Raw genomic sequence first — 13,203 nt, 5'->3', positions numbered from 1 at the left:
TTAGAGTTCATTCATAGGAGACATACACAGAGAAGCAAGGGAGAGAGAGAGAGAGTTGTGGGGATAAGTCAACTCATGAAAAGCATGAGTGTGTGACTCCCCTATCACACATGTATATTGCACTAGTACACATAGTGCACTTAGTACATTAAAAGTACTAAGTGTACTATGTACTATAACTTATGGGCTTGTACACACTATAAGGGTGGGCATAACGCCTTTACCCCAACATCTCTCTCTCTCTCTCTCTCTCGTCATGGAGTTCTTGGTGTGGTTTGACCCACCATAGTTTATGCTTAATCTATGTTACACAACACCATGATCAATCCCATCAGAGTAGTGTTATGGTTACAATAATTTAGGTACCTTTGTGAGCCTATGAATTAGCTCAAGTCTTCTATTGCTTCTTTCTCTCTTTATTCACTTGCCAGCGACTCGGACTAGATGCAGCAGTGCACAACTGCCTTCTTGCAGGTTTGTAGTTTGGACATATTTTCCACTCGTGGGAGCATTTGACAATACAGGTCCAAAAGAAGGAACTGTAGTCTACATTGAGGGTTGTAGTCTACATTGAGCAGACCCTTTCTTTATCGACTAAAAGAAGGAACTTTTCTTTGGGTGGAAAAAAAGATTCCCTTTGATTGGGAATTTTGTTGAAGTGCAAGACACCCTAACCGTTGCTCTAAATCTCTTGTGCTGTCTCAACAATTTAATGCATAAAACCTTTATTGAAAGTATTTGACCTTGGTAAGCAGGTTCCAGACTAATAATTTTTCTCCTGCAAGCAGAGGTTTGGTTTGGGTGCAGTTCTTGCAAACATTATATGGTCATGCTGCACTCGCGTCAGACTAAAACATGGCTCCAATGGTTTGAGTCTTCAAACTCCTCAAACTAAGGACGACTAGACAGAGGCAACATAGAGATGAGAAACCTCAACATCAGTACCACATCCAGCAACTTGGACTCAGATACAATACACACAGTGATGCAAATGATGCATGTGTTCTATGCGGCACCCATAGTAACATAAAAACCCGTTTTGCCCTCTCGAAACGGCACGAAACGTTTCGAAGCAAAACAAAACCTGCCCATCGAAACGGTGTTTCGCCCAAATGTAAAGTGAGATTAAAAAAAAGGGCGAAAGGTTTTTTTTTGCAAATGCAATTTTTGTCGTCGACCGCAACATGTTGCTCCGCCTCTTCTCCTCATCTACTCCTCCTTTTCGCTCCTTCACTTCTTCTCCTCCACGCCTCCTCTTCCTCTTCCCTTTTCCTCTCTCTCTTCTCCTCCACGGTCCACCCCTCCTCTTCCCTCCTTCTCTTTCCTCCTCCTCTCTCTCTCCTTTTCTTGTCTTCCAGCTTTCTCACCTCCCCTTCTAACATCCCTCTTCCCTTCCAACTTGTTTCTTTCCTCCTCTCTTCCTCTCCTTTTCTTGGCCAAATTTTGAAAATACCAAAAACCCTACTCCCAAAATCATGAATTTCATACCCACTAGTCCCAAAAAATGTATCTTCATCTTTCTGTTGGCTATGTTATAAATTTGGTATGTGTATATAAGAAGTGTCATTTTGAAACCTTTGCGTTTCGTCCAAAACAGACGAAACGAAACCTTCGAAACGACGAAACGTTTCATGTTACTATGGCGGCACCAAACCGAAGGGAAAGAAGATTGTAAGTCAGGGAAATCCAGCTGGGCCAATAGAAAAGGGGGGCTGAAAGTGTATCCATAAAACTTTATTTTATCCGCTCGTTATTCCCAAGCTATTAGAAAACCTGGAGGCTTCATCCTCACACTTGATTGGATGTATGAGACATCACAATTTGGGTATGTGCAGACTAACATCAGGCTCAAATAGAAGCTACGGCTGGCTGGGGTCCTTCTATCTTGTTCCTTGATTTGATATAATCTGATTTACAGTAATTTTGGTTAAGAGTACATCAACAGGTAACAGGTCAAGATCTAGCTAACCCTAACCAGTTCAATATTTCTCTTAACCTCACAAAGGCCTGCACTGTGTACACCTTTGATATTCCATACAGCCAAAAATCATCACTACCAAAGAAAGGGAGGAAAGACAAGAATGACCTTGCCTTTTGTCGCATTTATCATACCTGCATAACTAGGCCCTACAAATACTCACAAGCAACAGCCAAGCTAGCAGCTCATGTCGTAGACCAAAGAGCTTGTGATTCGAGTAATAATGCAAGAAAAATAAGTCCCAACCTTTCAGTAATTCTTTGACTGCAGACTCCACAGCACCATCCTGCGGTCCATCAGTCATCTTACCGACGAAGACATTGTGAACTACTACTGCTGGGGGCCACAGAATCAAATCCTCTTTGTTGGCCTTTGCCTCTTCAGCTGTAATATTTTGATAAGATTTACCACCTGCTGGCTCTATAGCACTGCTCCACCCCATGACACTGCAGATTGCTTTGCATAAACCAGAATGTTCTGCACGCAATCCCCTTTTCTTGGACTGAAATGTGTGCATAACAAGACTGTGTGTGTCCACAAATGGCTTTGAAAGCCTGCATAAGCAAACCATAAAAAGTATAAGCCTGTTTTCGTTTGAAAATTGCATGTAGAAGCACATAAGCTAGAAATCATAATTCATACAGACAAGCTGATTCACCTCCTGCCATACAGTTCTCTCCTTTTCCACACACAATGTTAATAGTTTTGGGTAAAGGGCAAGACATGAACTACAAGAAAAAACAGTGGCAGAAAAAGTCTATAATTAGTGGGAAGAAAGCGGTCTACCATGTGTGCCTCCCTCCCTCCCATTTCGCACTCACCTTCTTCTCCCCCACTCCCTTCCGAGTTAAATAACTGTGAGCTCTTGCTTTTCAAATGCCTTGGCAGCATGAATAGCCCAACTTGGAAGGAAGGATAGAGACAAGAGGCTCCCCATAATTGCATGTGCTCACCTGGGGCCGGATACCTAAGCTTAGGGTGAAAGCTAAACCAAGGTCAGCTGGGCTGCGGGTTGGGACTAAAAGCTAACCCAAAAACATGGGTTGAGGCTTAGCCTAGCTTAGAGTTTGGATGAATCCTAGGGCAAAGGCTAGGGCAACAGCATTTTCTGAGCTGCTCAAGCAAGCAATCAGTGTATGCAATTTCAAGAATCAGCCCATGGTTATGGGGAACTGGCAAAGGGGCAAGAAGTGAGAATGGCCAACAATCTTGCTTCATGATAAGGTTTCAGAGATTCACAAACCCAGACAGAGTCCCAGTTTTTAGCCTAGAAACGGATTTTGACGAATATCTGAACTTAGTGGGTAAAAAGCGGGTGGTATTGATCTCAAATTTTGGGGTTGCAAAAGCAATTTCATGCCAGGCCCCAGGGGCTTAAGAGTTGTGCAAGATCGTGAAAAACTTGACAAAAAGCTTAAGAGTTGTGCAAGGGATTGGATCCAATACACCCAAGAGTTTCTGATAACAGTGATTCCATCCTGGGAGGACAAAAATGTAGTTGGTAATCAAATTCTCAACCATAGAGAAAATGTGATACGAGGAAGGCAAGTTGTGGAGAAATTTGATGAACTTCATAGGTGTAGTGTTTGGAAAAACACCACCTAATGGAGTAGAGATTGGGTCAGCCACAAGAGGTGGTTGGGGGCAATCAAATAGTAGCTCTGCATATCCCATAAGTCGAACAAGGGTTCATACCCTCTAATAAGTCGCAGGCTGAGTAAGGGTAGTTGACTCTTGTTGATGGTTTGCTTGATAACCTTCGTTTAAGCCTTGCAAGCTGCTTTTGGAATAGCAAAAACAATTTTCGCTTTCTTTAATGAGCAAATTTGTTTTGGGATGAATTATCCCTAGATACGATAATTCGATGGCATGCTACCAGCAAAATTAGGCAAGGGGGAGCCATGTTTAAGCATCCCAAAAAAAACTCCTGCAAGGCAGCAAGTCAAGGCAAGGCTCCATCACTTGATGGCTGTGTAGTTAGACAGCTTAGAAGCTGTTGGGAGGGACAGCCTACTAGCTGTAACTATGGACAGCAAAAAGCAGACAAATCCAAGGCAAGTAAGGACTCATCAAGGCAGCCAGGTCTAGGCAGATTTGAAAATGGTAGGGGCTACCAGACAACGATGCCAGGTGGAAAAGATGCCTAGATGAATCTGGGCTGACCTTGGACACGAGAGGGTTGGGCCTTGAATAGGGTGCAAACATTAAGCACAAGCAAGTGAAGGCTAGGCTTGTAGATGAATTAAGACCAATTTGTTATTTTCTTCATGCGTTTTCTTTAAGATCAATTTGCTATCAGATGAGATAGAGATGACATAAAGATGTCTAAGAATACTTAGATAAATCCTATTGTCTGGTTATGACAATTTAAAACTCAGTTTTTGGTTTAAAACTATTTGCTTATTCAAAGATTAATTTTATATTAAAAAAAACCTTGTTTTTTTTAATGTAATGGATGAGGTAATTAAATTGCCAATTACAATGTAGTGACGTTTGATTTCCAAGTTATTCCACTAATCCCAAGGCATGGCTGGGGGTCATGTGCTAATTGCAAGGACTATAAGGATGCGGAATCTTAGAAAGAGTGCCAAAAATGAAGCCGAGGCACAAGGAATTTTCTCTTGGAATTTTGGAGACAGCCTATTTACAAGCATCTTCACTTATATACATAGTTGGAGGACAACACTGCTCTCTATGGCTAAGGAAAAAATCTCTGCAACGTTGATGGACACCCTTCGGGAGTCAAGTGTCACGAAGCTACCCTCCGAGTGGACCACGGAGGATGGCCCTCGAAGATCGCACAGAGTCCGCAACAAAAGCAATACAGCGGAGCTTCTTCAGGTAAACAATGCTTTGATGTCTCGTATCATGTAGGACAAGGAGCCCACTTCCGTTAAGGAAGCCCTTTCACAGGATACTTGGAGGAAAGCCATGCAGGTGGAACTTGATGCCATCGAGAAGAACAACACATGGGAGTTACCGAGGCCATCGAAACGGTCAGTCATTGGTGTCAAATGGGTCTTTAAGACCAAATATGCGTCAAATGGGTCGGTGGACAAACACAAAGCCAGACTTGTAGCTAAAGGTTATGCTCAGCGGCCAGGCATCGACTACGAGGATACCTTTGCACCGACAGCAAGGATGACCACGATTCGGACCGTTCTTGCCCTTGCTTCTTCTCAAAGGTGGCCTCTGTATCAAATGGATGTAAAATCTGCGTTCCTTAATGGTAACCTGCAGGAGGAGGTGTATGTTGAGCAGCCTCCAAGCTTTGTTGTTCCAGGATCAAAAGGGTTGGTTTACAGGTTACGTAAGGCCTTGTATGGTCTTAAACAGGCTCCCAAGGCTTGGAATCAAAAGATTGATTCCTTCTTTGTTCAGACTGGTTTTCAGAGATCGGTTGCAGATCCCAACCTATATCTCTTTCGGGAACGCGGCATGGCTACGATTATCATCCTTTATGTGGATGATCTCATTCTCACCGGCGGTCATGTGGAGCACATTGGCGTGACAAAGGCTGCCTTGTCAAAGGAGTTTGAGATGACCGGCCTAGGCTTACTCCACTTCTTCTTGGGATTGGAGATCTGGCAAACCCAGAGGGGGTTTTTTGTCTCTTAGCAACGGTATGTTCATGAGTTGCTTGAGGCCTTTGGGATGGACAACTGCAAGCCTATTACTTCGCCGATGGACCCAAATACAAAGTTAATTGTTAATGATCCTTATGAGCCAGTTGATACCTCGCAGTATCGGAAGTTGGTTGGTTCATTGATCTGGTTGCTGAACACCAGATTGGACTTGAGCTTCTCCGTGGGGCTGTTGAGCTCTTTTATGTAGACGCCATTGAAGTGTCACCATTTGTCCACCCAAATGGTTCACTCTTGCTTTCACACTATGTACATATTGGATTGGTGTCCATGGCTTATGGAATATGCCTATGCAGGTGATTGACCCGTGTCATGCTGTATAGTTGGATATGATATTCCGCTGGGACTTGATATTACCATGCCCGGAATATCTGGAGGACTTGGCTTTCCGCTGGGACTTGTGACTTTGTGTACATGCCCGGAAACGCCTGGAGGATTGGCTTTCCACTGGGTCTGGTATCGCATATACTTGCCTGGAAACGCCTGGTATTATATGGTTTCATGAACGGAAATCGCTCATGCCAATGCTGCATTGCATAGCATCTTTATGTGCTTGCCTGCAAATGAAATTGCATGCTGTTTTCATGCCTGCATGACCTATGTGTAGTTCCGGGTAAGGGGACGCCCGCCCGTGAACCGTGCGTGTAAAACTGTCTGCTGACATGGTTGTGTGGCATGTGAACAAGTGGTAAGTATTACCCAATCTAGGCTCAAATAGCCCTTAGGACTTAGCCAATATTTATAAGTGAGTGCGTTCCCACTTCATTAAAGTTTGGGCGCCCAAAAGTCACTTATAAATTATGACCGCTTCCAAGTTCACACTCACTGAAGTCCCGAGGTGGACAAGACTCAATGTCCAGGACCTGATCCTCCCCTTTTACTCATAAATGGGCATCTCCCCATGTCCTCTCACCTGATTGGACCCCAATTCACTTACTTATTAAGAGCAATTCGTGTTTTCTCTTCATGAGGATTTTTGGAGGCTGAAAACTCTGTTTTTCCACCATTTCTCTCCATTTCCAAGCTCTCCATAGCCATACCCAACTTGCTAGGGTGTTTTCCAAGCTTCCAAGAGTGTTTCCAAGTGCTAATCACTCTCCTACTCACTCCCAATGACTGAAATTCAGCAAAACAGCTCTCATTTTTGCTGTAATTTCTGGTCTTTTTGCTGAAAACCCTAATTTCAGCCTTCCTTTCTCAAGTTGAACCATAGGGGAAGCTTTCCCAAGGTTCCCTTCATCCTCTTGAAGACTTTTGTCGCGAAGGATTGCGGCAAATCGAAGATATCAACACTTCTAAAGCTTCCAACGCGAAGGCTTCCGCTTGCAACAACTTCTATGAAGACTGGTAAGCTAATTGGACAATGTGTTGTCATCACTTACTCAGTAGAAGGGCAGGACTCCTTGTTTAGCCGCCCTGTGTAGTATTTCTCTTGTCCTATGTGCTCTTGAAGATGTTGCTACCTTGCGTGGTAGAACATAGAGCCAATGGTAGAGAATATGGGCACTGAAGTCGGGCCGGGCATCAAGGCAGCTCCTTGGTGATCTACATCGACATACCATTGTTTTCTAAATGCTGAATTTCATATGCATTGGCATGGAGGATTTGGCAATGGATGTCCGTGAAGCTATGTATTGAATTTCTCCAATAGTAATACAATTTACTCAAGGGAGGGGTCGGCCGTTCCGGCTCATTGCGTGTCTCTTGTCAATTCAGCAATTTACTTCTTGTATATGAGCAAGTGTCCTTCAAATCTTAGTGTATTTAAGTGTATTGATTAGCATTGTTACATTGGTATCAGAGCATACGGTTCTCTTTCACTTCTATCGTGAGAGACGATCACCGTGAACACTAGCTATCTCTACACTTAGAACATTATGGACAGCCATACAATGAATGTTGGAGATGCTAATACAAGTGGCAAGGACAATGAAATGCATGCCTCCAATGCTTTACAGGATGAGCAAACTCATGTGGTGCTGAACTTACTCGTATGCAGGCTCTTCTCCATGCACAACAAGAAGAATTGAATCTCTATCGCCGCGAGGATCCATTGATACATGATCGTTTGAAGGCCAAGAAAGCTGAATCTTATATGGATCATGCAATGGCATTGATTGCTCAACAGTTGCACATGCAACCGAGGGATGCAGCACGTGCATACTTGGCTCGTACCGAGGATGCCTATGCAGAAAAGGCAACCATCCCACATGTCTTGGAATCCCCACAAGTGCCCGAACAAGAAGTTATGTCTTAAGAGGATGAATCTCCATGCTATGGGAGAGGAACAATCAGTGACTTCACGCCATGCAGGAATATCTCATGTAGCCCGTGAAGGATACAATGTTTATGGCAGTGGTCAAAATGTATGTCAAATGCCATTGCCGGCTGAAAATGTACATGCACAACACATGCAACATGGGCTGCAATTTTCTGTTGGTGCAGGTATTCCGCGTATCTCTCATGCCACTCGTGCCTTCGAGTGTGCTCGTGAGGGAGAAGCTATGGCTGAAAATGTATCAATGCATGTTGAGGGGCCAGCCATGCCTCATGCTTACAGGGCACATGTATCTATGCCTTATGCATCACCTTTTGGTCCAAAAATGATGCCAATTACAGGGACTGTCCCAATGGACAAACATGGGGGAAAACATGTTGAGATGCACACACATGCATCAAAGTCTCGTGACTTCAAAGCCGGAGACAAATCTGTGAAGTTTGACACATATCATGGAGAATATGATGCATCAAAGGCACTTGCTTTTATTGCCCAGTTTGATATTGCTTTCAGTGATGAGGATTTCACTCAGAAATCCATGATCCGGCATGTAAGCATGTTCATGAAAGGCACTGCTGCCCATTGGTGGCTCACGGAAAAGCTCTCACCGAATCCTGTTAGATCATGGAAAGAGTTCAAGGAGAGGTTCTATGCTCAATTCTTGCCTCCCAATGCATTGAATGAGATAACAATGAAGTGGGATTGGGTAAAGCAAAATGAGGGGGAATCGGTAAATGCATATGTACAAAAGTTTTGGAAAGTGCTTTTGGAGGTGTCTCCATTTATGCATGTCACCGAGGCGAAAAGGAAGAGAAGGTTTCAATCGGGATTGCAACCCGTGTACAAAGCGGGATTACAAATGTATCCTGGTCATACCTTACACCAATTAATCGCAGCCGCCACCGCCACCGAGCAATTGGAACTCAAATTGAGTCGATCCAATAAGGCTAAACCCTCATTTCAAGGCAAAGAGAGGGCTGTCCAAAACCTGCAAAATGATGGACAGCCACCTAAAAGGGACCAAAACCAAGCCAAATCAGGTCCAAAAGCTGAAAATAAGTTTGCTAACAAGCGCCCTTATAAGCCGGCAAACTTTGGTCTTAGTGCTGAGAAGAAGGAGCAATATATGCGTGAAGGCAAATGCTTTACTTGTGGCAGCACTGAGCACATGGCAAGAGCATGCCCAAATAAGAAGAACAAAGCTAAAAATGCTAATGTACCGAAGCCTAATGTGCATATGGTTCCGGATGTGCAGGGCAACACTTCACATGATAGCAAAGATAGGGTTGTATGTAAAGCTTGGGCACAGCTCAAAGATCAACCTGCTTTGTTCATGTTTGATGATTGTGCATCAGAGAATTTCATATCCACTCAGATGGCAGCTGCTTTGGGTATTGAAGTGGAGGACATGGGTCCTCAAATTGAAGCAGGGACTGCCTTTGTTGGTAGAGAAGTGCAGGTCATGCCTATTTTTGGCAAGTTGCGCATACACATTCAAGGCTATGTGGATCATGAGGATTTTCTTGTGGCGCCTTTGAATGGCTGTGATGTATTGCTTGGAAAGCCTTGGCATACACGTATTGATCCGTGCAAGGCTTACAAGACTAACAGGATCACCTTCATACATAAAGGCCGAGAACATGTAATTGATGCTGGTGAAGAGGGTGATACCATTCCCCTTGTATCGCATGTACAAATTAAGAAAGTAATGAAAAAGAGTGTTTTTGCGTACTTGATTTTTGTACGAGATCATGTTGAGAAAAATAATGTACATGTAAACACTCTTAGTAATGATAGGCTGAAATTTTTGCAAGAGCACAATGATTGTTTTGCTGATGAGTTACCAAATGAGTTACCACCTGTACGACCGGAAGATCATCGCATTGATCTTGTGCCGGGTAGCTCACCACCTAATAGGCCAGCCTATCGTGTAAGTGCATCCCAAAAAGAGGAGATCATGAAGCAAGTGAATGAGCTTCTTGAGAAGGGTTTGGTTCAGCCAAGCTCTTCTCCATATTGTTCACCCGTCCTCTTGGTTCAAAAGAAGGATGGATCCTTTCGTATGTGTGTGGATTATAGAGCTTTGAATAAGCTTACCATCAAGAATCGGTTTCCGATTCCACGCATAGACGACATCCTTGACAAGTTGGATGGATCGGCATGCTTTAGCCGAATTGATCTCAAGAGTGGATATCATCAAGTGCGTGTAGTGCCTCAGGATGTACACAAAACTGCTTTCAGGACAGCATTTGGGCTTTATGAGTATCTTGTTATGCCTTTTGGTCTTACAAATGTCCCGGCTACATTCAATAGAATGATGGATCACATATTCCGTGGGTACAGGAAATTTACAGGTGTCTTCTTTGATGACATACTAGTCTTCTCGAAGACCGAAGAAGAGCATAAAGCTCATTTGGTTATTGTTTTTGAAGAGCTCCATAAGCATAAACTCTTCATAAATCCAAAGAAGAGTGAGTTCTTCTTGTCAGAGATACATTATCTTGGGCATATTGTGTCCAAAGATGGAGTGCGGATGGATCCTGCAAAGATTGATGCAATTCGGAATTGGCCCGAATTGAGTTCAGTGCATGAGATCCGTAGTTTTCTTGGATTATGCTCTTACTACCGCAGGTTCATTCGGCACTTTGCATGGATTGCTTCTCCTTTGCATGATTTGACAAAGAAGAAGGCGATGTTCAAATGGACTAATGTAGAGAGAGATGCATTCCTCGCATTGAAAGATGTAACTACTCATGGTCCAGTGTTGATCGTTCCCGATTTGCAAAAGCCTTTTTGTGTGGAATGTGATGCATCTGGAAATTGCATAGGGGTTGTCCTTAATCAAGAGGGACATGCCGTGGCTTATGAGAGTCGTAGATTGCATGATGCAGAGCTATCTCTTGGCATTTATGAGAAAGAGCTCTTGGCTGTAATTCATGCACTTACTATATGGAAACATTACCTTCTTGGGGCTGATTTCACTGTGAAGACAGATCACCAGAGTTTGAGGTATTTTCTTACTCAAACTAAGTTGTCAGAGAAGCATATGAGGATGGCCAATTTCCTCTCTATGTTTCATTTTCAGATCTTGCACACCCCGGGAAAGAAGAATGTAGTGGCCGATGCATTGTCACGAAAGCCGTATGTAGCAGCTATCTCGGTTGCCTCTCATGGGGACTTGTCTACCATGCGTGATTTGTATCATACGGATGCTGATTTTGCCACTATTTGGGCTGATTTGATGGCTGGTCATGCACATGCCTCATATGTGATCAAAGAGGGTTATCTCATGAAAGATAATTGCCTATGTGTGGTGTCTGACATGAGGCAAAAGGTTTTGGATGAGTGCCATGCTCCTCCATATGCTGGTCATAGAGGCATAATGCCTACTACGCACATGATTGAGCGGTATTTCTTTTGGCCAGGTATGCGGAAGGACATAGAGGCACATGTACGTGCATGTACCACCTGTCAAAAGGTCAAATTTGATAGGCAAAAGACACCAGGTTTGCTTCAGCCATTGCCTATTCCCACACAGCCATGGGAAAGTATTACAATGGATTTCATTATGGACTTGCCACGTACCCAACAGGGTAATGATGCAATTTGGACAATCGTGGACAGGTTTAGCAAGCAAGCTCATTTCTTGCCGGTCAAAAAGACCATCAAAGCTGAGCATATGGTTAAAATATATCTTGCACAAGTGTTCAAACATCATGGAATGCCTAAGTCCATTGTGGGGGATAGAGATCCCACGACTACAAGTCTCTTTTGGCGGGCCTTATTTGATAATATGGGCACCAAATTGGACTTCTCATCAGCTTATCACCCTCAAACGGATGGGCAAAGTGAGGCTGCAAATTCAGCCGTGTTGAATCTCTTGAAATGTTATGTGGCGGATCAGAAGTCTTCTTGGGAGAAGTACTTACCGCTTGTGGAATTTGCATACAACAACACGATGCATGCATCTACGGGAAAGGCCCCGTTTGAGATTGTTTATGGTAAGGTGGTTTTGCCACCCATCCTTCGCACAAAGGATGAGATATTTGCAGCTGATGAGTCTGTAAGAGACTTGGATATTGCTTTTGCTCAGGTGCGGACAGCCATTGCAAGGTCACAAGACAAGCATAAAAAGGCTGCCGACAAGCATAGAAGGCAATTGGATGTTAAAGAGAATGATTGGGTATTGCTGAAATTTGAGAAAGCAAGACTTGCAAAGAGCCTGGCAAAGAGGGTGCATATCCTAAGCTTGCAACTAGGTACTATGGACCTTTTCAAGTGATCGAGAAGATCAATGAAGTGGCTTTCAGATTGGCATTACCTAGTCATTGGCACATACACAATGCTTTTCATGTGAGTCTCCTTCGCAAGTATGTAGGGCCGGAGCCCAGTGAAATGGTCATTGAGGATCCACCAGAAGTGGATGAGCTTGAGGAGATCTTGCAGCCAGAGCAGATTGTGTATCACAAGGAACGCAAGCTTGCTGCAGGCAAAGTTGTGAGGCGTTACCTTGTGAAGTTTAAGAACTATCTTCCCATTGATGCTAAATGGGTAGATGAAGAGTTCTTCAAAGATTGCCCGCATGTGCTTCAGACATATTTGGATGCATTTCAGTTGCGGACAACTGTTTAGAAGCGGGGGGGAATGTCACCATTTGTCCACCCAAATGGTTCACTCTTGCTTTCACACTATGTACATATTGGATTGGTGTCCATGGCTTATGGAATATGCCTATGCAGGTGATTGACCCGTGTCATGCTGTATAGTTGGATATGATATTCCGCTGGGACTTGATGTTATCATGCCCGGAATATCTGGAGGACTTGGCTTTCCGCTGGGACTTGTGACTTTGTGTACATGCCCGGAAACGCCTGGAGGATTGGCTTTCCACTAGGTCTGGTATCGCATATACTTGCTTGGAAACGCCTGGTATTATATGGTTTCATGAATGGAAATCGCTCATGCCAATGCTGCATTGCATAGCATCTTTATGTGCTTGCCTGCAAATGAAATTGCATGCTGTTTTCATGCCTGCATGACCTATGTGTGGTTCCGGGTAAGGGGACGCCCGCCCGTGAACCGTGCGTGTGAAACTGTCTGCTGACATGGTTGTGTGGCATGTGAACAGGTGGTAAGTATTACCCAATCTAGGCTCAAATAGCCCTTAGGACTTAGCCAATATTTATAAGTGAGTGCGTTCCCACTTCATTAAAGTTTGGGCGCCCAAAAGTCACTTATAAATTATGACCGCTTTCAAGTTCACACTCACTGAAGTCCCGAGGTGGACAAGACTCAATGTCCAG

The 13,203-nt window shown here is 43.8% G+C and overlaps 1 protein-coding gene across 2 annotated transcripts in view; it reads right to left on the bottom strand.

The window, feature by feature from the left end:
- Window positions 1–13,203, bottom strand: part of LOC147624361 (uncharacterized) — a 48,187-nt gene that overhangs the window by 21,706 nt on the left and 13,278 nt on the right. The window contains exon 2 of one of the 2 annotated variants that reach the window (XM_086819343.1): window positions 2,225–2,532. In XM_086819343.1, the coding sequence (XP_086675469.1) occupies window positions 2,225–2,532 (308 nt within the window). Of the gene's footprint in view, window positions 1–2,112; window positions 2,533–13,203 lie in introns of both variants that reach the window. The other variant, XM_086819344.1, reaches the window with a different exon arrangement.

This window comes from Cibotium barometz, chromosome 25, assembly GCF_041138505.1.
Source record: "Cibotium barometz isolate CiBa-2024 chromosome 25, ASM4113850v1, whole genome shotgun sequence".
NCBI lineage: Eukaryota > Viridiplantae > Streptophyta > Polypodiopsida > Cyatheales > Cibotiaceae > Cibotium > Cibotium barometz.
Note: the sequence above shows the minus strand (reverse complement) of the source record. Positions and strands in the feature narration are given on the sequence as shown.